The sequence below is a fragment of the Carica papaya genome, chromosome 1, assembly GCF_054855325.1.
Source record: "Carica papaya isolate Zhongbai chromosome 1, ASM5485532v1, whole genome shotgun sequence".
In the NCBI taxonomy this organism is placed as follows: Eukaryota; Viridiplantae; Streptophyta; class Magnoliopsida; order Brassicales; family Caricaceae; genus Carica; species Carica papaya.
Genome location: NC_142309.1, coordinates 7,893,730 through 7,919,450, shown reverse-complemented (window position 1 = coordinate 7,919,450; position 25,721 = coordinate 7,893,730). Strand labels below are relative to the sequence as shown.

Below are 25,721 nucleotides of genomic sequence, written 5' to 3'. Positions count from 1 at the left end.
CATTCATATAACAACATTTTTATTTTACATTCGTGAAAATTGTATTGAAATCCATAAATCAACAAATAAATTAGAAAATCGTAATGGGATTAAACCAATTCAAAATTCAGTAACATTTTCATCGATCTTAAATTCGTTATTCTAATTTCACTTGATATGGGCTTGATTTTTATCACTTCAAATAAATTTTTCATCATGTACTGATTAAATTTGCTCCCTGCATAGTCTTGGAATTTACGAGCTGTAAAAAGAAATGAACGCTCTTCATAGGGGAAAAAACACCCTAATTCTGGAAAAAGATATGAATGCATTGTTATTAACAATGTCCTTATTAAGGGATATAATAAGAATTTAAATATATATATATTTTTTATATTATTTTATATATCTCTTGTACAACTTTTCTGATAATATATAATTTTCTGAGAAAAAATTTAATACATCCATAAAAAATATATAAATATTATTTTAATCCTGGAAGACAAGAATCTGATATTTGTAAACAGTGAACATATTACAGAATATGATTATTAGCAATGATTGGGAACATCTTTTTTGGATATGAACATGTCAACATTGAACATTCTGTCATTTTGACTACTAAACTTAAAACAAAATAAACCTGAGAGGTGTTAAACCATACAAGCAATCAAATTCTTGTGAGCAGAGCATTAAGATGTTACGTTCATAATTTCTCGTATCAAATAATTAAAATCGCCAACAGAGCTTATTAAAGCATCTGGCTGCAACACCGGCAGTATATAACAAAAGAAAAAGGCAAACAAATAGACGTCTTGCTTCAATAACCTTAAAGTTTTAACATGTTTATTATATGGTACAGCTATATGTATAACTAACTGGAAAGGCAGTTCACACCGAGATTTACTCCATTTACATCAAAAGGATCTATGAGAACTTACCAAAAGATGTGGAATTTTCAGTTGGTGATATGTAATCATTCTATCATTCTCTGCATCTTTGCCTCTGAAGTTACATCACCTCAGTGTCTTGCACCCCGAAAGTCAATGGGAATTCGTCGTAGGGCTCTGAGAAATTATGCTTCTCAGCAAGTCTTGATAGTGACTGGTTAACCTGATACATAGACCATCTGTCCTTGGGCCGAGAAACTATACAACTAGATGCAATTTTAAGAAACTGCATAATTTCTTCATCATGTCCTTTTCCGCAAAGATCTTTATCGATCACATCTTTGATTCTACCAGTACTTGAGAGCTGATTTACCCAATCAACTAAGTTACCCTTGAATCCTTCATCAGCAGTAGTAACTTCCAGAGGTTTCTGCCCAGTCACCAACTCCAAAAGCACTACTCCAAATCCGTATACATCCCCTTTTAGTGAGGCAACCATTGTGCTTGAGTACTCAGGAGCTACATAACCAAATTCTCCTAAATCCCCGTTGACGAAACTACTCTCGTTGGAATCAGAAGAAGTCATAAGCCTCGCTAATCCAAAATCCATTATCCTTGAATCAAAGTCTTCATCAACAAGGATTACATTTGAGCAAATGTTCTGATGAAGAAATGGAGGTTGGCAGCCATGGTGAAGCCAAGCAAGACCTTTGGCTGCACTAAAACCAATCCTGAATCTAGTTGGCCAATCCAATTTCATCCCACCTCCATGCAACAAAGAATACAATGTTCCATTTGACATATTTTTATAAAGCAAAAGTTTCTCCTCCTCCACAATACAATACCCAAGAAGGGGTGTCAAATTGGGATGCCTAAGCTGCCCTAATCTGTTCATTTCATACCTAAACTGCTTCTCACCAAGCTTACAGGTGTTCAGCCTCTTGATGGCAAGAGCTGACCCATCAGGCAAAACAGCCTTAAAAGTAGTTCCTGTCCTAGTTGAACATATAATATTCTCTGCATTGAAATTGTTGGTAGCTGCCATCAAATCAGCCAATTTAACTTTAACCAGAGGCTTTTGAAACAGTGAAACTTGAACAAGTTTATAAGCTCTCAATCTTTCTGCCCAGCTGCCATCATCACTTCTTCCAATCCCATACCCTCTTCTGCTTCTCCTCTTCGATCTCAAATGGTACCACCACCAAACCCCAAACCCTAACAACAGTGATGCAGCAGCACCAAACACACCAGCTGCAATTATAATGGCAAGATTCTTCTTGCTCAATCCACCACACTTTGACCCTAAAGGCTGTCCACAAAGCCCGCTATTCCCAGCAAAATCTACAGCATCAAAATCCTTAAAGAAGGAAGGAATGGTGCCCTTGAGATCATTATCAGCCACAGAAAACTTCTTCAGCCTACCTAGACTAGACAACTGAAAAGGGATAGTCCCAGATAAACGATTCCCAGATAAAATCAAGGTGTTCAAGAAAGAACACTTTGCTAGATCGGCTGGAATATTACCCGACAGATGGTTGTTGGATAAATCAAGCGTGACTAGGAAAGGTAACCAGGTGCATATCTGAGCAGGAATTGTACCTGATATGGCGTTGCCCGAGAGATCCAGCGTCTGCATACTCTGACACTCCTTCAGTGCTTCGGGGACCTCCCCTGCAAGCTCCATTTGCCGGAGCTGCAAGCTGAATATCCTGTTCTCCCGATCATTCCAACAAGACACACCCACAAAATTACAGATATACCCAACTGAGGAATTCGAGAAGTTCCATGAATTGAACTTGTTTTGAGGATCTTTGAGAGAGTTCTTCACACCCTGAAGGCACTTTACATCATCCTCTGCTATGACCAAAGCAACAAGAAATGCGAAAAAAATTATATCTCTCGATAGAATAACTAGATCTGGCAGCTTTAAACAGCTCATCATAGCTAAATGTTTCAATATTTTCCTTTTATTTGCAGAAATTGGATAGCAGAAACGATAGGGTGTTTGATTCTACTGAGTTTCTAAGCAAAAAGAAAATAAAGAAAGAAGGGAAAAAAAAAAAAGAAAAAAACAGCCCAGAGAATTCTTTCCCTGAAACAAAACGAAAACTCATAAAGATGAAGGAAAGGTATCAGCTTTGCGCGTAAAATGGGTGGAAAAGTATTGAGAGAGGAAGAAGGGTATGATACTATGCACAGCCATTGACTTTGATTAAAGATATATTTTTCTGATTTTCTTTAATTTATGAAATTTGTTTGTTCTTGAATGGGTTGGTTGCTTTGAATGGTCTGTTAGGAGAATTTTCCTTTTTATTTATTTATTTATTTATTTTCCTGATGTAAGTGTGTTGATGATTACAGCTTCTTTGACTAAAGAAGATTTAATTATAGCATTTTGACCATGGACTTATGACTACAGAAATTAAATTTAGCAAATTGGATTCTGCACTGACGCAAAACATGTTTTCTTATTTCTAAGAAAACTACCCCTTTCCCACGCGCCCGTGTTAAAAAATAATTTTTATATAATAAATAAGCAAAATAAAATTAGGTGTAATAGAAATAGTTTATATATGTTAAAAAAATAATTTATTAATTTTTTATTTCTGAATATTTGTAATCGATAACATTAAAAAATCGAATTCAATTATCATTTTACATGTTATAATTGTTTTTAATTTAGTTTAAAATATTTTGGTGTTAGTTTTTTTTGTAATTATTTTAGTTTAATTTCATCGTTCATATTTAATAATTATTCAATCTGAGGGTAGTTTGACTTTTTTTTTTTTTTAATTTAGTTTAAGATATTTTCTTAAAATATCTTTTTTTTGAAATTTTAGAATTGGTTTTCTTATAATTATTTAAATTATAATTTATTTTTTTTGAATTTAATATACTTCTTATGATTGTTTGAATTTAATGTAATCACTGTTGTTAATAAATAAAAATAATTTAATTATTATTTAACCCTTAATAGTTGTACGTAATTAATTCTTCAGTCCATCAGTTATTAGAATTATTTGAACTGTATTGATTATGACTATGATCTTGAGTCCATTTTCTCCTTGTATAAATATTTTATATACATATTATATTTGTATTTATAAATTGTGTTTTCTAAAGGTATCTGTACTTATAAAGGAAAAATAAATAAATGGGCTATTAAGAAATTAAAATGAGTTTATTTTATTTTATTTTTTTATACTTCAAACAAAATGTTTAAAATTTTAGGTAGAAATTATTAACATATATATTTAATCTTTATAAACAAAAATTGACATATGAATATATATATATATACCAAATTTTCAATTAATCAAACATGTTTAAATTTGTTTCTCGTAAATTATGTGTCAATTACAATAAACATTAACGTAAGTTGATCTCAAAGGTTAAGAACATGGTCAAATATAGTTACAATGGTGCCGGTTGATGAAATGTTATAAATAATTTTTATATAAATAAAGAACAATATTATAATATAATGTAAAAAATATGTGATTAATATGATAAGATATGAATACATTGACTACAAATTGAAAAAATAGAGTGAGGTCATGGAGATTTGAATCCAGGATATATATATATATATATATATTGCTTAATTAAATAAAAATTAGAAAAGAAACCTAATTATATAATGATACTTAATAAAGAGAAGGAAAAAAAAAATACTGTAATAAAACTTTTTGGACGTCTCAAATAAAATTGGGTTCGTTTTTTACTCAATAACTTTATATCGTAGTTTCTTAGCTTCCAAAAAATGATGTATGTATGTGTTGTGTATCTGTCTCGTCATATATTAAGTTTTGGAAACACAATTAACTAATTTGATAATAATGTAATTAATTTTATATTTGAATTTAAGATTAATTCTTTCATTTCCTATACTTTAACAGTCGTAAATTTGCATCAAATTACTTTATTATTTCAAATGAATCTTAATTAAAATATATTTTTGAAAAGCTATTATTATATTAAAGTTAAAACATCAAAACTATAAAATAATTAAAAATGATTGATTAAGTATGATTTATTTTGTTAATTTATTGCTGTTAATTATTAATTAAAAATTAACTAAAATATATTTTAATATTTGTAATTTTACATTGAAGAGTTAAAATATTCTAATATTCTGTATATATATTTGTAATATTTTTTTAAAATATTTTAATCGTTAATTCGTGTGCACGTGCATGCGTAACTCTGTATTAAAAAATTACAAGTTCTGAAGGAATCAATTAAAGAGTTAATTTACCTTTTTAAATGATTTGCTTTCTCATATAAAGAATTAATTGTATAAAATAATTAGGATAACTACTAAAATTGAAGGAAAATAATAATAATTATCATTAACCTCGTAATGGTTGTGTATAATTAACATTACTTAATCAAGTTTTCTAAAAATTTTAATGGTTTAAAAACTGTAGATTTATTGACCCTTAATTATAAAAATTTATTATTATTTAAAACCTTAAAATTAAATTAATTAGATTAAAAAATTCTAAATGAACGAAAATAGTATGATATTTATCACGGACCACACCCCGTCTTATAGGATAATAACTGGAGCATATTTACTTAAATCATATAAATTTGAATTAAGTAAAATAATTTAACTTTACTAATTATAAAAAAGTTGCAGAAATGTTACATTCTTTAAATATAAAACATAAATATATATACAAGTCTCTAAATTTCTTTACTTATATTACTAAACAAAAGTACGAAACAGTAACATTAATATCAGAGTCTACCTTTAGCAATTTTGTAGCACCCGGAAAGGAGAAAAAAAAAAAAAAAGGGCCACGTCAGCAGGCCCGGTCAGCAGTCCCGGCCAACCGGGGCCTGCCACGTGGCAAGACCACGTCACTCTGAAAAGTAGCCACGTTGGCGATCCGCGTGGGTGAAATCCGACGGCCCAGATCAATCGCGCGATCGGACGGCCCAGATTCAATCGCACGGACGGCCCAGATTCAATCAAAAACGAACGGCCCAGATTAAAACGAAATGGACGGCTGAGATCAAAAGGCAAGGGGTTATAAATAGAACCCCCACACCAGACCACAAACCCTAGCCGCCTGCCGCTCGCCGGAGACGACGAACCAGAGGCCGACCGCCGCCACCCGCCGCCGCACCGGGGAAATTTCCGACCGCCGATCGAGGTAAATTTCATACCCCCGACTCGTTTTTCCACGCTGATTCCTCCTGTGTCCAAATCAAAGCCGAAATCCCGGCCAAACGGCCGGAATACGCGGCCGAAGACCAGCGGCGCCGCCGCGCCCCCTCTCGGTTTTTGCCTCCGACGAGGCCCTTCCCGACCTCCGTTTGATGCAATTTTTATATCACCGTGATCACCATTCTTTTCTCTACAGGTTGACCGGAGCCGAATCACCAAAACACGAACTTCGCCGGAGAGCCGCCGCACCCGAGAGCGCCGCCGCCGGTAAGCTCCGTTTTTCCGTGATTTTTTGGCCCCCCGAGGGCCCTAGGGTTGTCTTCTCACAGGGACTGATGCGAGTGTGGCCGAATTCGGCCGAAAATGGCCGAAAACAGCCAACCCGAGGCGACTCGCCGCCGCCAGCGGCGGCGCCGTCGCCGGAGCACGGCGGAGCCGCCGTGCCGGAGTTGCGATTTGGGCCGAAAGAGGCCCTGGGCCTAATTTGGGTTTTTTTTGGAACACGTGCAGGTACCAGTAGTGCGTTTCAGTTCCCTGAGGAAAATTCAGGGAAAATTAGGGACAGCCTGCAAGCGCACTGTGAAGCCGTGTTCGGACCCCGAAACGTGTAAGGACCCCTCACCCTATTTCCTATCACGGTATTAAAGTTCAAAATGATAAAACGGTATTTCTTGAATTAATGAATGTATGAAATTGCTTAAGGTGGCTAATGGAGCCCGAGTCTAGTGTGATTGGTGATTTACTGTTATTTGGCCTGTTTACAGCTTTAAATGCAAAATGAGGTTTGATGTGTTCATTTTACAGATTTGTGTGCATATACTACGTTTTTATTAATTATGGGTTGAATGACTGAAAAACTGATACTGTATGTTGTCTGTTTGACATAAATTACGATTTGCTTGTTTAAATGTGAATTGATGATGCTGACTGAAGAAAAGGAAAATGAAAGATTGTGTAGACTGATAATTGTATTATGGGGGTCAGCCTGACTAGATATCCTGGGAGATGGTGGACGGACCGGGTCCGTAGGGAACCCTACCGGGATTGTGGTCTCACATGCCGGACGGGGTATGGAGATCTTATGGTTTTGGCGCCCATACCGGACGGGGTATGGGGACGGCCCGTTTCACCCTCATACCGGACGGGGTATTGAGGTTTATGGTTTTGGCACCCATACCGGACAGGGTATGGGGACGACCCGTTTCACCCTCATACCGGACGGGGTATGGGGACGGCCCTGGAAACTGATTATGGATGTTAAAGGTTAACGGGTTGCGGAACCCCTATGGACCCCCACGGATACTAGTAGGCTGGTAAATGAGAAAAAGATATGTTGTATAATGATTGAATTACAAGAGGCGTGATAAGTGTTATGTTTTACAGCTTATATTATTCAATGATTATGATAATGTTATTGTTTTTCTTATATTGTTTCCATAAATTCCACCGAGGTAAGTGGATGGTAAAGGTTTTCATGTTAATAAACGAGTTTGTTGTAAATTATGCTCCATTGGTCTTTTTGTGTTTTCTACCCACCTTTATCTCCGTGACGGTAAGATATCGTGATGTTCTTACTGGGCTAGTGTAGCTCACTCCTTACTTAACCATTTCAGATCAGGAAGACATGGTTCCCGAGCCGTTCCGCAGGAGGACGACGAAGGGGATGCCTAGAGACTCTGTAGTCATACTCATAGTTTTATTTTCGAGTTTCTCTCTTAGTTAGTTTAATCTTTTATATTTTAAGTACGTTTTTGGTTTTTCGTGTAAGGGATGTTAACTAAAATTTTGATATCGCTTCCGAAATTGATATATTTAAATACTCATTTCATTTTAATATTTCCGGGGCCGTTACAGTTGGTATCAGAGCCGCGTTTCCTCGGACCCATCCCTTACACTATAGTCCTTTAAAGAAATACTCACCGATTGGTCGTTACTCAACCATTTCTTGTAAATGCAGGTACACAGAAATGAGGAGAGGAAGGCCCCCACTAAACCGAGCGGCCCAAGATAATTCGCTTCGGGAGGATTTGGACAGATTATATGAGATGGTGGAAGCTCTCGTAGCTGCCCAGCGAAGGCAAGAGGAGAGAAGGGAGTTACCCGAACCTCCTCCGCTAGCGCAGGTTGAGCCCCCGCTACAGCAGGCTGATCCCGAGCCACCCCGGCAGGAGCCTGTTCCTCCACAGTACCACCCGGCACCACAGCCGCGGTACGACCCGGTACCACAGCCACAGTACCAACAGGTGCCGCCACAGCACATTCCAGTGCCCCCACCACATCAGCAGGCGCCACCACAGGGTCCCCCAGTTCACCCTCAGCCGGTCCCAGTCCCTCTACCTCGGGACCCCGCTCCCTCCTTGATCGACCCCGGCTTCATAGAGAGGTACAGGAGACTGAACCCTTCTACTTTTTCAGGGGGATCCTCTTTCGAAGAGGCCCAATACTGGCTGGCAGAGACTGAGAGAGCCTTTGAGACCTTGGGGGTAATTCCTGAGCAGAGGGCTGCCATTGCCTCCTACATGCTGGTAGGGGAAGCGGTACGCTGGTGGGAGCTCAAGCGGGCCACCCTGCCTGTACCAGTTACTTGGGAGCAGTTCCTAGCGGCTTTCCATGCAGAGTATCTCCCTAAACACATCCAACATTTAAAGGAAATGGAATTTGCTCAATTGGTCCAGGGTAATATGATAGTGTCGGAGTATGCCCGCAAGTTCCTGGAGCTGGGCCGACATGCCCCGGAGACATTGTTGGATGAGGGCCGAAAGGCCAGGAAATTCCAGTGGGGCCTCCGCCCGGCGATCAGACAGCACTTGTTGGTGATGGAGCTCGAGACATATTCGGCAGTCCTGGCAAAGGCGCAGATCATAGAAAGGAGCTTCGACACCCGCCCTCAGCTAGCGGGAAGTTCCCGACCTTCAGCCCCGCTCTGCAAGCCAGCGCCTACCATGCCTGTCCAACCCAGTAAGAGACCCAGGCCTGCCGTTCAGGGCCCCCCTCAGGCTATGGGGGCAGCACGTGGGAAGATCTGCCAGTACTGCGGCAGGGATCATGGGGACCGACCCTGCTACCGCCTCAACAACACCTGTCGCATATGCGGCAGTGCCCAGCACTATGCGAGGGAGTGCCCTAGAAACCAGAATTAAGGGAGGCCTCCAATCCAGGGCAGAGTTTACAACCTTACCCAGAAGGATGCCGACGCAGACCCGGACGTGGTACATGGTATGTATACTATCTCTGGCCACATTGCTCATATTTTGTTTGATACTGGTGCATCACATTCTTTTATTTCACATGCTCTTGCTTCCAAAATTTGTGTATCACCTGATAGACTTGATTCATTATTGTTTGTATCTACCGCTGGGGGGGAGACATTGCTAGGAGAGGTTGTCTACAGGGCATGTGCCGTGGAGATAACAGATAGGAAATTGAGGGTAGACCTGATAGGGTTAGACACAGGGGATTTTGATGTAATCCTAGGAATGGATTGGCTAGCGGCGTATCACGCCACCATAGACTGCTTTAATAAAAAGATTGTATTTAATCCTCCCAACGAGGAGCCATTTACAAGTTAATAAAATTATTCGGTACTGATTCTCCCTAATGACAAATTCTTTTCTTCTTAATTCCCAGTGCGTTGATATTGTATTTTCCCTAACTAGGTAAATCCAAGAAGGAAGTTTGTATCCAAGAGATTCCAGTAGTCCGAGACTTTTCAGACGTATTCCCGGATGAACTGCCCGGTCTACCAGGGGTCAGAGAGGTCGAGTTCACCATAGACTTACAGCCAGGAACCCAACCCATCTCGGTAGCTCCTTACCGAATGAGCCGCATCGAGATGGAAGAGCTAAGGAAACAAATCACTGAGCTACAAAACAGTGGCTTCATTAGACACAGCATTTCCCCATGGGGTGCCGGGGTTACTTTTGCAAAGAAAGGGGATGGAACGTTGAGACTGTGTATTGATTATAGAAGGATAAACAAGGTAACAATTAAAAACAAATACCCTCTTCCCCGGATTGATGACCTTTTCGATCAGTTGCAGGGTGCACAGGTCTTTTCTAAAATAGATCTACGATCAGGTTACCATCAGGTAAAAGTGAGAGCAGAAGACATCCCCAAGACGGCATTCCGAACCAGGTACGGACACTATGAGTTCCTGGTTATGCCGTTTGGGCTAACCAACGCCCCGGCCATCTTTATGGATCTAATGAACAGAATCTTCAGAGAGTTTTTGGATAAATTTGTCATCGTGTTCATCGATGATATCTTAGTCTACTCAAAGAGTAGAGAAGAACATGCTCATCATCTTGCCCAAGTCCTCCAGATACTCAGGGAAAAGAAGTTGTATGCAAAGTTGAGCAAGTGTGGATTTTAGCTCGAGCAAACCGCCTTCATAGGACATGTTATATCGAAGGAAGGGGTGTCGGTGAACCCCGAAAAGGTTGAAGCGGTACTTGGTTGGGAAAGGCTGACAACAGTTAAGGAAATTCGCAGTTTCCTAGGGATGGCGGGTTATTACCGCCGGTTTGTCGAAGGGTTATCCAGTCTAGCGACCCCTCTAACCCGACTCACAAAGAAGAATGCAAAGTTTGATTGGAATGAGAACTGCGAAAGAAGTTTTTCAGAATTGAAGAAGCGACTGACTACTGCACCCGTACTGGCTCTACCGAGTGGATCAAGAGGGTATACAGTTTATAGTGATGCCTCCTATCTGGGCCTGGGTTGTGTCCTGATGCAGCATGGAAAGGTTATAGCATATGGGTCTAGACAGCTAAAGAATCATGAGAAGAACTATCCTACCCATGACTTGGAGCTTGCCGCAATCATACACGCCTTGAAAATCTGGCGCCATTATTTGTATGGAGAGACCTTTCAGATCTACACCGATCATAAGAGCTTGAAGCACATCTTCACTCAGAAGGATCTCAACATGCGTCAGAGAAGGTGGATGGAACTCCTCAAGGACTATGATTGTGACATCCTATACCATCCAGGTAAGGGCAACGTAGTAGCCGATGCCCTCAGCAGGAAGAGTGCAGGCACCCTAGCCCATCTGATGGTTTCAGAATGCAGGTCCATTGGGGCTACGCAGCAGGTTCGACTGCGAGATCTGAAGAGGGCCACATGTTTGAGCCACCTAGCAGTCCAACTCGAGTTAATCCAAAGAATAAAGGAGGCCTAGTCAATCGACCCCGCCCTAGTAACCCGCAAGGAGGATGCAGAACAGGGAGTGAACTCAGAATTTCAGATTTCTGCCGACGGATTGATTCGTTTCAAGGACAGAATGTGTGTCCCAGACGACAGTGAATTAAAAAGAGACATCATGACAGAGTCCCATAGTTCAAGGTTCGCCATGCATCTAGGAAGTACAAAAATGTACCAAACTATGCGACCCCGATTCTGGTGGAATGGGATGAAGAGAGATATAGCCGACTTTGTATCTAAGTGCTTGGTATGTCAGCAGGTCAAAGCAAAACATCAACGCCCAGGGGAGTTGCTTCAGCCTTTACCGATTCCAGAGTGGAAGTGGGAACACATCACCATGGACTTCGTATCGGGACTACCCAAGGCACGATCGGGACACGATGCCATATGGGTAATTGTTGACCGACTCACTAAGTCTTCCCACTTCCTGACCATCAGAATGACTGATTCTTTGGACAAGTTGGCAAGAATGTATGTCCGGGAAATAGTCAGACTGCATGGAGTCCCAGTAACAGTGGTATCCGACAGGGATCCCAGATTCACTTCTCGATTTTGGAATAGTTTCCAGCAAGCTATGGGAACAAAGCTGTCCCTTAGTACTGCCTTCCACCCCCAAACCGATGGACAATCAGAGAGGACAATCCGTACGCTGGAGGATATGCTCCGAGCTTGTGTCCTTGACTCCGGAGGCCATTGGGACGACCATCTACCCCTGATAGAGTTTGCCTACAACAACAGTTACCAAGCAAGCATCGGCATGGCCCCATACGAGGCGCTATACGGGCGTCCGTGTAGGTCACCGATTTATTGGGAGGAAGTGGGCGATAGAAGATTGTTTGGCCCGGATTTGGTGGAAGAAACCACGTCCAAGATAGTTAAGATCAAGAAGAACATCTAGACAGCTCAAAGTAGGCAGAAGAGCTATGCTGATACCCGGAGGAGAGACCTGGCCTTTGAGAAAGGTGACCGGGTGTTTCTTAAAGTCACCCCCTTCAAGGAAATTAGTAGGTTCGGCAGGAGGGGAAAATTAAACCCCAGATACATTGGACCCTTTGAAATCTTAGACAAGATTGGTACCACTACCTACAGACTTGCACTGCCCCCTGAGCTCTCCCGGGTTCACAATGTGTTTCATGTATCCATGCTGCGCAAGTACAATCCGGACCCTTCTCATGTCGTGGCTCATGAACCGCTTTCACTCCGAGAGGACTTGTCTTATGAAGAAGTATCGGTCAGTATCACGGACCGAGAAAGCAGAATACTCCGCAACCGGAAAATATCATTTGTAAAAGTCTTGTGGTAGAACCACACGCCTAGGGAGGCGACTTGGGAACTGGAATCAGAATTTAGGGCCAAATATCCTCATCTGTTTGATCAAGAGTAATGAGGCAAATTTGGAGACCAAATTTCTTTATGGGGGGGAGAGTTGTAGCACCTGGAAAGGAGGAAAAAAAAAAAAAGGGCCACGTCAGCAGGCCCGGTCAGCAGTCCCGGCCAACCGGGGCCTGCCACGTGGCAAGACCACGTCACTCCGAAAAGTATCCACGTTGGCGATCCGCGTGGGTGAAATCCGACGGCCCAGATCAATCGCGCGATTGGACGGCCCAGATTCAATCGCACGGACGGCCCAGATTCAATAAAAAACGAACGGCCCAGATTAAAACGAAATGGACGGCTGAGATCAAAAGGCAAGGGGTTATAAATAGAACCCCCACACCAGACCACAAACCCTAGCCGCCTGCCGCTCGTCGGAGATGACGAACCAGAGGCCGACCGCCGCCACCCGCCGCCGCACCGGGGAAATTTCCGACCGCCGATCGAGGTAAATTTCATACCCCCGACTCGTTTTTCCACGCTGATTCCTCCTGTGGCCAAATCAAAGCCGAAATCCCGGCCAAATGGCCAGAATACGCGGCCGAAGACCAGCGGCGCCGCCGCGCCCCCTCTCGGTTTTTGCCTCCGACGAGGCCCTTCCCGGCCTCCGTTTGATGCAATTTTTATATCACCGTGATCACTATTCTTTTCTCTACAGGTTGACCAGAGCCGAATCACCAAAACACGAACTTCGCCGGAGAGCCGCCGCACCCGAGAGCGCCGCCGCCAGTAAGCTCCGTTTTTCCGTGATTTTTTGGCCCCCCGAGGGCCCTAGGGTTGTCTTCTCACAGGGATTGATGCGAGTGTGGCCGAATTCGGCCGAAAACGGCCGAAAACAGCCAACCCGAGGCGACTCGCCGCCGCCAGCGGCGGCGCCGCCGTGCCGGAGTTGCGATTTGGGCCGAAAGAGGCCCTGGGCCTAATTTGGGTTTTTTTTGGAACACGTGCAGGTACCAGTAGTGCGTTTCAGTTCCCCGAGGAAAATTCAGGGAAAATTAGGGACAGCCTGCAAGCGCACTGTGAAGCCGTGTTCGGACCCCGAAACGTGTAAGGACCCCTCACCCTATTTCCTATCACGGTATTAAAGTTCAAAATGATAAAACGGTATTTCTTGAATTAATGAATGTATGAAATTGCTTAAGGTGGCTAATGGAGCCCGAGTCTAGTGTGATTGATGATTTACTGTTATTTGGCCTGTTTACAGCTTTAAATGCAAAATGAGGTTTGATGTGTTCATTTTACAGATTTGTGTGCATATACTACGTTTTTATTAATTATGGGTTGAATGACTGAAAAACTGATACTGTATGTTGTCTGTTTGACATAAATTACGATTTGCTTGTTTAAATGTGAATTGATGATGCTGACTGAAGAAAAGGAAAATGAAAGATTGTGTAGACTGATAATTGTATTATGGGGGTCAGCCTGACTAGATATCCTGGGAGATGGTGGACGGACCGGGTCCGTAGGGAACCCTACCGGGATTGTGGTCTCACATGCCGGACGGGGTATGAAGATCTTATGGTTTTGGCGCCCATACCGGACGGGGTATGGGGACGGCCCGTTTCACCCTCATACCGGACGGGGTATTGAGGTTTATGGTTTTGGCGCCCATACCGGACGGGGTATGGGGACGGCCCGTTTCACCCTCATACCGGACGGGGTATTGAAGTTCATGGTTTTGGTGCCCATACCGGACGGGGTATGGGGACGGCCCTGGAAACTGATTATGGATGTTAAAGGTTAACGGGTAGCGGAACCCCTATGGACCCCCACGGATACTAGTAGGCTGGTAAATGAGAAAAAGATATGTTGTATAATGATTGAATTACAAGAGGCGTGATAAGTGTTATGTTTTACAGCTTATGTTATTCCATGATTATGATAATGTGATTGTTTTTCTTATATTGTTTCCATAAATTCCACCGAGGTAAGTGGATGGTAAAGGTTTTCATGTTAATAAACGAGTTTGTTGTAAATTATGCTCCATTGGTCTTTTTGTGTTTTCTACCCACCTTTACCTCCGTGACGGTGAGATATCGTGATGTTCTTACTGGGCTAGTGTAGCTCACTCCTTACTTAACCATTTCAGATCAGGAAGACATGGTTCCCGAGCCCGTTCCGCAGGAGGACGACGAAGGGGATGCCTAGAGACTCTGTAGTCATACTCATAGTTTTATTTTCGAGTTTCTCTCTTAGTTAGTTTAATCTTTTATATTTTAAGTACGTTTTTAGTTTTTCGTGTAAGGGATGTTAACTGAAATTTTGATATCGCTTCCGAAATTGATATATTTAAATACTCATTTCATTTTAATATTTCCGGGGCCGTTACAAATTTTATATGTATCATCGCTTACTCCGTAGCAGTACCTTCAGTATCTGGAGGGTGATATGGGTGGTATAAAATATCTCAATAAGTAATATTATAAAATCACAACATACATGCAATATATAGTTTTTTTACACACAACAAAACATATATGATATAATATTTTCAAAACATATACGAATTAGAAGACGAAAACACAAATCAGAAAATAGATTCATGTTGTATACTTCATCACTATTATGGAGGATCAATCAACTATTATATATTATGCGTAGTTACAGATACTTATCACTGGTTCTCCATGTACCCGAACACGAAATGACATATATGAATATCTTGAAACACTGCTACCCCCAAATATGGAACAGTTAGAGCACGCATATTAGACTATCTTTTCATGCACAAGAACACAGAATGGTTATGGATGAATACACACTTATCACTTTACAAATACAACCGAATATAAAACGGTTATGTACGGCCAGATTGAAGTTTAGCATAATGCAAGTAATTTTAGAATAACTTCTTTACATAATGAGTGATGCACATATATCAAAATCACATTTCAAAAACTCAAAGTGAAATCACACTTATATCGAGGTAAAATTTTAACAAATACTTACTTAGAAAATATGAAAGACAAATTAAACATGTACACATTTTTATACTGAAAATGGGTAAAATACTTCAAAACTACGTAGATTATGAATCTATAATATCCACTTATCTTAAGTTCCAAGCAATTGTAATCTTAATTCCAGCAGAGTTCTGGATTTATTTATGATATTTTTCTCTCAAAAATCCAGCAAAGTTTCAAGATAATTTTTGGTCATTTTTTTTACGTAAAAATATCTAACACAATACTAAAAAATTAATCCTAAAAATCAAAGAAAAATCAAACTTCAAAACTTAAGAAAAGACTTACTTTTCTAACGGTTTATAATATCCTTTTGATCATGAGCCTTCTCCCTCTTCTCTTCCTCTTCCTCTACTCTCACAGTTTTAACAGAATTTCACTAATATTTTTATCTAAAACCTTAAAATACTCTAAAAAATCACATACTTCATACTCTCTCTTTTTCATTCACATCTATGTTTTTCACTATTTTTTTCTCATTCGCAATGTCTCTTCCTCCCTTCTCTCATCCCTATTTATAGGAGTGGAGAGCCACAAGAGAAAGGTTGTCACTATTCTGTCATATCATTTCATCTAAAAGTTGTCATCTTTTATCATGTCATTTTACCTAAAAGGTTACAATTTTTATTTTATCTAAAAAGTTTTTTCATATGTCACTTCATATAAAAGGTTACCACAATTTAAAAGGTTACCACTTTTCACATGTTACTTCATCTAAAAGTTGTTACTTTATATGATGTCATTTAATCTAAAAGTTACCACTTTTCACATGTCACTTTATCTAAAAATTGTAATTTTTCGTTATATCATTTGATCTAATAATTACCACTTTTTATTTTATCATTTTGATTTTAAATTATGTCTTTAACTTTATTATATATTTTTAAACATATATAAAATTGAATTAAATATATTGAATATAAGAAATTAACTCATAGATATTTTTAAACTATCACAATCTTACGTTTCAACTTATCAGAATGCCACTTGTCAGCTCCTAGACATTCTTTTCTTTAGATATTTGTAGATAATTTAATTTTGGCTGATGGTTATAGAATTTAAGGTGGTTGATAATTATAATTTAAATACAATTTTTACTTACCAACAATATTGTGTGGTCTAATAATTAAGACTGTTATATTATATTAGAAAATTTATAAATTTAAATTTTATTAAAAATATACATTTTTTAAAATGTATTATGCAGGTGCTAGGTTGTATGTAACAGCCCCGGAAATTTATAATGGAATGTATATTAAAAATATCAAATGCAGAAGCGAAGTCAAAATTTGAATAACATCCCTTACACCAAAACCAAAAACGTGCTCACAAAATATAAAGGATCAAACTACCTAAGGGAGAAAACTCGAAAGTAAAAACTACGAATGTGACTATAGAGTCTTTAGGCGTCCCCTTCGTCGTCCTCCTGCGGAACCGGCTCGGGAACGATGTCCTTTTGATCTGAAATGATTAAATAAGGAATGAGCTACACTAGCCCAGTAAAGACATCACGATATCTCACCGTCACGGAGGTAAAGGTGGGTAGAAAACACAAAAAGACCAATGGAGCATAATTTACAACAAATCCTTTTATCGATAATAAAACCTTTACCATTCACTTACCTCGGTGAAATTCATAAAACAATATACGAAAGCAATAACATCATCATCATCATGAAAACATATATATGAACTGTATAACATAATACCTATCACACTTTTCGTAATTCAATCGTTACTCAACATATTTTCCTAATTCAACAGCCCACTAGTATCCATGGGGATCCATAGGGGTCCCGCTACCCATTAATCCTTAACACTTGAAATCATATTCCAGGGCTGTCCCCATACCCCGTCCGGTATGGGCGCCAAACCATAGACCTCATTACCCCGTCCGGTATGAGGGTGAAACGGGCCGTCCCCATACCCCGTCCGGTATGGGCACCAAAACAATAAACCTCATTACCCCGTCCGGTATGAGGTTGAAACGGGCCGTCCCCATACCCCGTCCGGTATGGGCGCCAAAACACATAAGATCTCCATACCCCGTCCGGTATGGGAGACCACAATCCCGGTAGGGTTCTCTACGGACCCGGTCCGTCCACCATCTCTCAGGATATCTAGTCAGGCTGAACACGTTATACAATTTCCATTCACATAATCTTTCATTCTCCTTTTTCCTCAGTCAGCATTATCAATCACATACAAACAAGCAAAACGATAATTTATGCCAAACAGACAACATACAGCATCAATATCCCGGTCATTTAATCCATAATCAATAAAACAGTAAAATATGCACACTAAACTATAAAATGAAACATCGAACCTCATGCTGCATTTAAAACTGTAAAACAGGCCAAATAACAGTTAACCGACAAATACACTAGACTCGGGCTCCATTAGCGACCTTAAGCAATTTCACACATTCGTTGATTTATGAAATACCGTTTTATCACTTATTGAACTTTAAAACCGTAATAGGAAATAGGGTGAGGGGTCCTTACTCGTTTCGGGGTCCGAACACGGCTTCAAAGTGCGCCTACAGGCTGTCCCTAATTTTTCCTGAATTTTTCTCGGGAAACTGAAATGCACTACTGGTACCTGTACGTGTTCCAAAAAAAATCCCAAATTAGGCCCAGGGCCCCTTTCGGCCCATATCGCAACTCTGGCACAGCGGCTCCGCCGTGCTTTCCCGGCCTCCGTTTGATACAATTTTTATATCACCGTGATCACCATTCTTTTCTCTACAGGTTGACCGGAGCCGAATCACCAAAACACGAACCTCGCCGGAGAGCCGCCGCACCCGAGAGCGCCGCCGCCGGTAAGCTCCATTTTTCCGTGATTTTTTGGCCCCCCGAGGGCCCTAGGGTTGTTTTCTCACAGGGACCGATGCGAGTGTGGCCGAATTCGGCCGAAAACAGCCAACCCGAGGCGACTCGCCGCCGCCGTGCCGGAGTTTCGATTTGGGCCGAAAGAGGCCCTGGGCCTAATTTGGGTTTTTTTTGGAACACGTGCAGGTACCAGTAGTGCGTTTCAGTTCCTCGAGAAAAATTCAGGGAAAATTAGGGACAGCCTGCAAGCGCACTGTGAAGCCGTGTTCGGACCCCGAAACGAGTAAGGACCCCTCACCCTATTTCCTATCACGGTTTTAAAGTCCAATAAATGATAAAACGGTATTTCGTGAATCAACGAATGTGTGAAATTGCTTAAGGTCGCTAATGGAGCCCGAATCTAGTGTGTTGTCGGTTAACTGTTATTTGGCCTGTTTTACAGTTTTAAATGCAGCATGAGGTTTAATGTTTTCATTTTATAGTTTCGTGTGCATATTTTACTGTTTTATTGATTATGGATTGAATGACCGGGATATTGATACTGTATGTTGTCTGTTTGGCATAAATTATCGTTTTGCGTGTTTGTATGTGATTGATAATGCTGACTGAGGGAAAAAGGAGAATAAAAGATTATGTGAATGGAAATTGTATAATGTGTTTCAGCCTGACTAGATATTCTGGGAGATGGTGGACGGACCGGGTCCGTAGGGAACCCTACCGGGATTGTGGTCTCCCATACCGGACGGGGTATGGAGATTTTATGTGTTTTGGCGCCCATACCGGACGGGGTATGGGGACGGCCCGTTTCACCCTCATACCGGACGGGGTAGTGAGGTCTATGGTTTGGCGCCCATACCGGACGGGGTATGGGGACGGCCCTGGAATATGATTTCAAGTGTTAAGGATTAACGGGTAGCGGGACCCCTATGGATCCCCATGGATACTAGTGGGCTGGTGAATTAGGAAAATATGTTGTGTAACGATTGAATTACGAACAGTGTGATAGGTATTATGTTATACAGTTCATATATATGTTTTCATGATGATGATGATGTTATTGTTTTCATATGTTGTTTTCATGAATCTCACCGAGGTAAGTGGACAGTAAAGGTTTTTATGTTAATAAACGAGTTTGTTGTAAATTATGCTCCATTGGTCTTTTTGTGTTTTCTACCCACCTTTACCTCCGTGACGGTGAGATATCGTGATGTCTTTACTGGGCTAGTGTAGCTCATTCCTTATTTAATCATTTCAGATCAAGAGGACATCGTTCCCGAGCCGGTTCCGCAGGAGGACGACGAAGGGGACGCCTAAGGACTCTATAGTCACATTCGTAGTTGTTACTTTCAAGTTTCCCCTTTAGGTAGTTTAATCTTTTATATTTTGTGAGCACGTTTTTGGTTTTAGTGTAAGGGATGTTAATCAAATTTTGCCTTCGCTTCCGCATTTAATATTTATAATATAATTTTCATTTTGAATTACCGGGGCTGTTACAGCTATCCCAACCTACATAGAGCCCATACTCTCACGCCACACAGCTACACCACTCATCCCCTCTCCCTACACAGAGAACCCCCACACCTCTATTCTGACACTCCATTCCCACGGTCTACGGCCTCCCTTTTCTCCTCCCAAATCTTCTACATCCACACACACTACTTTCTCCCTTACACATATCCACCTCACTCGTCAAATCTCTTCTTTTATCCCCCTCCACGGCCTACTCTAAATACTCCACTATGAAATCCCGAAATCACCTCTCTCTCCTCCCGTGGTCCCCTCCGCAAACCTCTATTCGTATTCACACAACATCCCCTCCCTCTCACGAACCTCACTCACACCCCACACATCTCCCTTTCTCTCCTCCCGCGACCCCCCCCTCCATACGCCTCCATTCACACTCACCAACTCCTCTCCCTCACAGCCCGCACTCACACGCACCACACTCCTTCCCTTCCTTCCTCCCGTGGCCTAGCCTCCTCCATACGCCCCCGTTCACGTACAACATCTCCTCTCCCTCACAGTCCGCACTCACACATACCGTACTCCTTCCTTTCTTTCCACCCGCGACCCAGCCTCCTCCATACTCCCCCGCTCACTCGCCACATCTCCTTTCCCTTACAGACCATACTCACACACACTGCACTCCTTCCTTCCTTCCTTCCTTCCTCTCCTCTCGCAGCCTAATCTCCCCCATGCGCCCTCGCTCACACACAACCTCACCTCTCCCTCATAGGCCTCTCTCCCACGCCACACTTCGTATTCTTCCTCCTTCCGCGGTCTCCTTCCCACACCTCCACTCACACTCATACCAACTCCTCCACCTATGGTAAGTTTTCAAATCCACATCCACTAAAAGGAAACTTAAAATTACCGTACCTCCCATTTCTATCTTCTTTTCTCCCGCTGATCACATCGTTGTCGTCCTCTTTCTTCTTCTCTCTCCCTTCTCGTTCCTCTCCGCTTCGCCTCCTCTCTCTCTCTCTTTCTCGAACCTTCTTTTCTATCCCTGCTCTCTCTCTTCTCTGCTTTCTCTTTTTCTTTTTCTTTTTCCTTGTCGTACTCTCCCTTCTTGTTCCTCTCCGCTTTGGCTCCTCTCTCTCTTTTTCTCGAACCTTCTTTTTCCTCTCCTGCTCTCTCTCTTCTTTGCTTTCTCTTTTTTGTTTCTTTTTTCTTTCTCCTGCCTGTTCTCTCCCTTCTCTATTTTTTTTTCTTTTCTTTCCCTCCATTTTTCTCTTTTTTTTTTCCTTCCTGTCTCCTATTTATACACCACCTGTACCCCATCCTGTCCATCCATCCCGCCTCATCCCAACCGTTCACTCCCTCTCCTCCAAACGACGCCGTTTTCTCCTCCTCATTATCACCAAACGACACCGTTTCCTCCAAACGATGTCGTTTCCTCCTCACCTTCTCCAAACGATGTCGTTTCCCCCTCCCCTTCTCCAAGCGGTACTGTTTCACTCCAACCCTCTCCATATACCCATATATGCATACACGCCAGGATCTTTTCTCCCTTTTTTTTCTCCAGTTATTATATGATCGGAAGAACAAGATCAATCGTGATGAATGGCCAGATTCACCCATGCAATCGGCCTAAACAGGCAATGATCGGATGACTCTCCATGCTCTACGTTGACGCGAACGAATGGCCCAGATCGACAGGGATGAGTATTTAAACTTTTCATCACAAGAGAACTTAACCCTATCCGCCCAACTCTCGCAGGAGAAGAAGAACTAAACGCTAAAAAAAAGAGGCCGATCTCCGGCCACTGCCGCACCGGAGCCACTGCCGACCGCCAAAAAAAGTAAAACTTTTTCCTCCATGCTTGAAATTCAATTTTGAGCCTCCCTATGGCCATATCGGAGCAAAAAGAATAGTGGGTGAGCCGAAAAGTATGAGTAAAGCCTGGTGGAGTCGCCACGGCCAAAATCCTAAACCCTCTCCGATGACCCCCTTCTCATTTTTTGTTTCATATAATTTTTTGACTATTGTGTTCACTGTCCTTTTTTGTACAATAACCGAAGAAGAAAATCAAGCTGGAAAGGAGAACCGGTGGAGCCGCGACACTCGGAGACCCCTCTTGCCGGTAGGTTTATTTTTTTTAAATTTTCTGGCCAACCGAGGCCTCCGAACGTATTTTTTCATTGGGATACATATAAAATTGATCAAAACTGGCTAGGCTAAGGCGAACCGCCGCCGTGGGCTGCGGAGCTGGCACCAGAGCACGACGACACCGCCATGCCAGAACCCTAAAATTGGCCGAAAAGGGTTTTTAATACTGATTTTGTGTTTTTGGGGTATTTTTAGGTACGTGACGAGTATTTTGATCCCACATAAAAAATTCAAAAAATTTGAGACCCGTTAGGAGGTATAGTAGATAGTACGGTATTTCGAAACACCGATTCGGGTAAAGATCCCTCACCCTATTCTCTATTACGGTAAACTGAGGATTAATAATCGATAATTGTATATTTTTAAAAAAATTAAAAAAAATCTTAAAAATAATTACATGTCACTAATGGAGACGGAACCAGTTAGTTCATTATTTGTCTTGATTCCCTGTTTATTTTTCTGTACTACTTAAATGGCTTACTATTATAATGTGTGTATTATATTGGTAGTTCTTATGGTCTTCTCGATTATTTTGTTTATTTGGTCCCTCCTGCATTATTTATTTGGTTATTTAGTTAATTGGTTATTCAGTTATGTTTAAACTATATCACTTGCTTAAATGCTGTTTAAATTAATCAGTGAGTATGAAATGAGATATTGGTATACTTTAGTGATTGTTTGGATGATGAGGATCTAAATAAATGAAAACTTACTGGGCATCTTGGGAAAGGGTGGACGGACCCTGTACATAGGGAACCCCTATCGTGGATTAATCCTCAATTGGACGGGACTGAGAAGTCTCATACCGGAAGGGTTTTGGGAGATATGTTTTACCCTCATACCGGACGGAGTATCGAGGTGATAGTGTTTTTGGCACCCATTACCGGACAGGGTATGAGGCCGGCCGGGTTAATTGTCAAATCTTGATACGGGGTCCACGTATAGAGGGATATCCCTATAAACACCCAGTGATCCCAATTAGTAGGTTAAAATGAAGAATTACTGATCTTATATACGAAATTAAAATGTTACTTGTCTATTTGTCTGCATAGGTTGTTTTCAGAAAAATCTATAACGGTAAGTATGGAATAAAATATTTTAGAGTTAAAAGTATTTACTTAAATCAAGGGCTCCATTAATTATTTTGTGATTTTTACTAATCTTCAATTTTCCGTATCAGTGATTAATATGATATTCTTACTGGGTTAGTATAGCTCACCCTTTTATTAAAAATTTCAGATCAAGAAAACTAAGATCCAAATCCTGATCAGCAAGAGGGTTGTGAGTAGTTCACCTCTCGGACTCCCTTCAAGTGCTAGTGAAGGTTAACCCCTAGAATATCTATTTATTTGTTTTAATTACCGTTTGTCTTTTTATAAACAAATGTAGAAGGGACATTCTCGTAGTTCTATTAGAAATTCCAATTTACTGTATAAGAAATATAAACCCTGATATTATTACTTACTTCCGTATTAAAGAAAATAACTTCATTTCCTTTGACTTCTAGGCTTTTACACTTGTAGTGTTATTTTGTCTAGTTAGAACGTACATTGTATTTTTGTTAATACTTCAACATTAAGTTTAATGCAAATTTTAATTTTATAGAATGAAAATGAGAATTTTTTATAAAAAATATAAATTTAAACAAAACTACTATTATAATTAAAGACAATTCTAAATCTAATTTAAATAGATATTTTGTGATTCACTATTTAACATTTGAGAACACAAAATCTATAGTTACAGAATTAATACATATGGAATAGTAACTAAAAAAGAGATTCATATTGTGGTGCATACGTTAGATCCCGAGTTATATGTTTATTGACCTCTTTTCACACCTGTATATATCAATGAAACAATATTTTATTTCACAGAGCTTCTAAAGTAAAACAACATGATAAAAGGAAAAAGAAACATCATCATCCAAGAGCACTACTAAACCTCCATCTCTATTCTATTTGGAACCACACTAATAACAATAAATGCTTTCTTATACCAATCATCTCTAAGACTCGTTTATTTCTCTAACAATCCTCATAGTTTTTATTACGAAATTCAAACTTAAAAGCTAAAGTTGTATAAGCTTCTAAAGAGATTAAACTGTCATAACATTTCTCAAATCACGATAATTCCAACTGAGGCAACTTATGGACTCTAACAAGTTGGATTGTAACAACTATTAAAATTTATTTAAGATAAAAAATGACTTATATCCTCTCCTATCTTTGACTTCTTTGATAAAAGAACCAATCTTTTCACCCATTATGCTTAATGAGATGCAAAGTATCCATTTAATTCATGTTATCAACTACCATTCACCATTTTTCGTTTACTTTTTAACTAAGCCAAACCATAAAAATCCTTTAATTTTGAGGCCTTAAAGAATATAAATACTAAGCATTCTAAAATTATTTTTATCCTCATGCATTCCACAATATCTTCAGTTGTATTCTAAGCACCTATAACAATTAGTTGAACTTCTCATATTTAAATACTATTATTTACACCATAACATTGATCTTTTATTAATGTTCCCTATATGATCCATTTCATAACATTCAACGAGATACAAACCTTTAGATACGGATTACCATCCCAACTGAACTGAGAATCAACTTTCACCATATTACCTATTTTTATAGCACATACTTTTGCCACTTCCATAAACATGTAATTTAGAGGCAACTCATATACTTCAACAAATAATAATGAACTTTTGAAGGATGTTCATCACCCTTAACTTAATGGAGATTATGTGTATATATGTCAAAATGCCATATGAAATTATTTATCACTAACTTCATTTTACTTTCTAGTTTTACTTAAAAGGAATAAGTTTGTGCTCTAAACTCGTGCAAACATTTTCCTTACTGATTGCCATAATTTGGATGCATCATCTCTATAAGTACTGAATTGTTGAAAGCTTTTCAATGTGGAGGTGATATGCAATCTAGAAGCTCTTAGGAGTGTGCATATTTACTCTACTTTAAAACTTTAAAGAGACCATCCTAACTTCTATCTTTATTAATCTTTTAACTCACTATCAATAAAGTGATAAGAACTAAGATAATCGGAAAACTAAAAGAATTAAAAAACTGTTTCAAGTATACATTGATAAATTGATTCAATTCTTTACTTAACGAGAAGGTTGACGATATCTCATTAGTTAAAGATAAATTTATAATTTTATTATCTCAAACTTAAATGATTATAATCATGAATTGAATGCATATTTATAGTTGTATGCAATGTAAATTACAAAAAAAGAAATCTCTTAAATTAATTGTAATAAATTATATAAAAAATCAATCAAATTTTGAATAAGAATAAAATTAAAATGAAAGATATTATAACCATAATAGTGTAAATATGTCATTCCTTTGAGAAAACCTTTTAAATTGTGAAGGTCTTCATTAATTGTAAAGATGACTCAGGAAAGATTTTTAAGGAAGATTATGGCCATTTGGGAAATGATTAATTGACCCCATATCTTCCCAAAATCCATGAGATTTAAACTTTTATTAAAACATGAGATTTATTTTCCTTTTTCTCTTAAATTTTCATGCGAAAAAGAATTAAATAGGTTGACTATTCTTCTCTAAAGGGATGAAATTGGCTGCCCTTTTAAGGAGATATAGGAAAAGAAAGAGAAAAATTCTCCCTTAGAAAGTCTTCCTCTTG

At 39.9% G+C, this 25,721-nt stretch overlaps 1 protein-coding gene across 1 annotated transcript; it reads right to left on the bottom strand.

Annotated features, from left to right (window-relative positions):
* Positions 1-682: 682 nt before the first annotated feature.
* On the bottom strand, positions 683-3,108 carry LOC110820275 (Leucine-rich repeat protein kinase family protein). Its single transcript, XM_022049713.2, has one exon. It carries the CDS (start codon positions 2,809-2,811, stop codon positions 991-993), a length of 1,821 nt encoding a protein of 606 aa, XP_021905405.2. The 5' UTR covers positions 2,812-3,108; the 3' UTR covers positions 683-990.
* Positions 3,109-25,721: the final 22,613 nt, after the last annotated feature.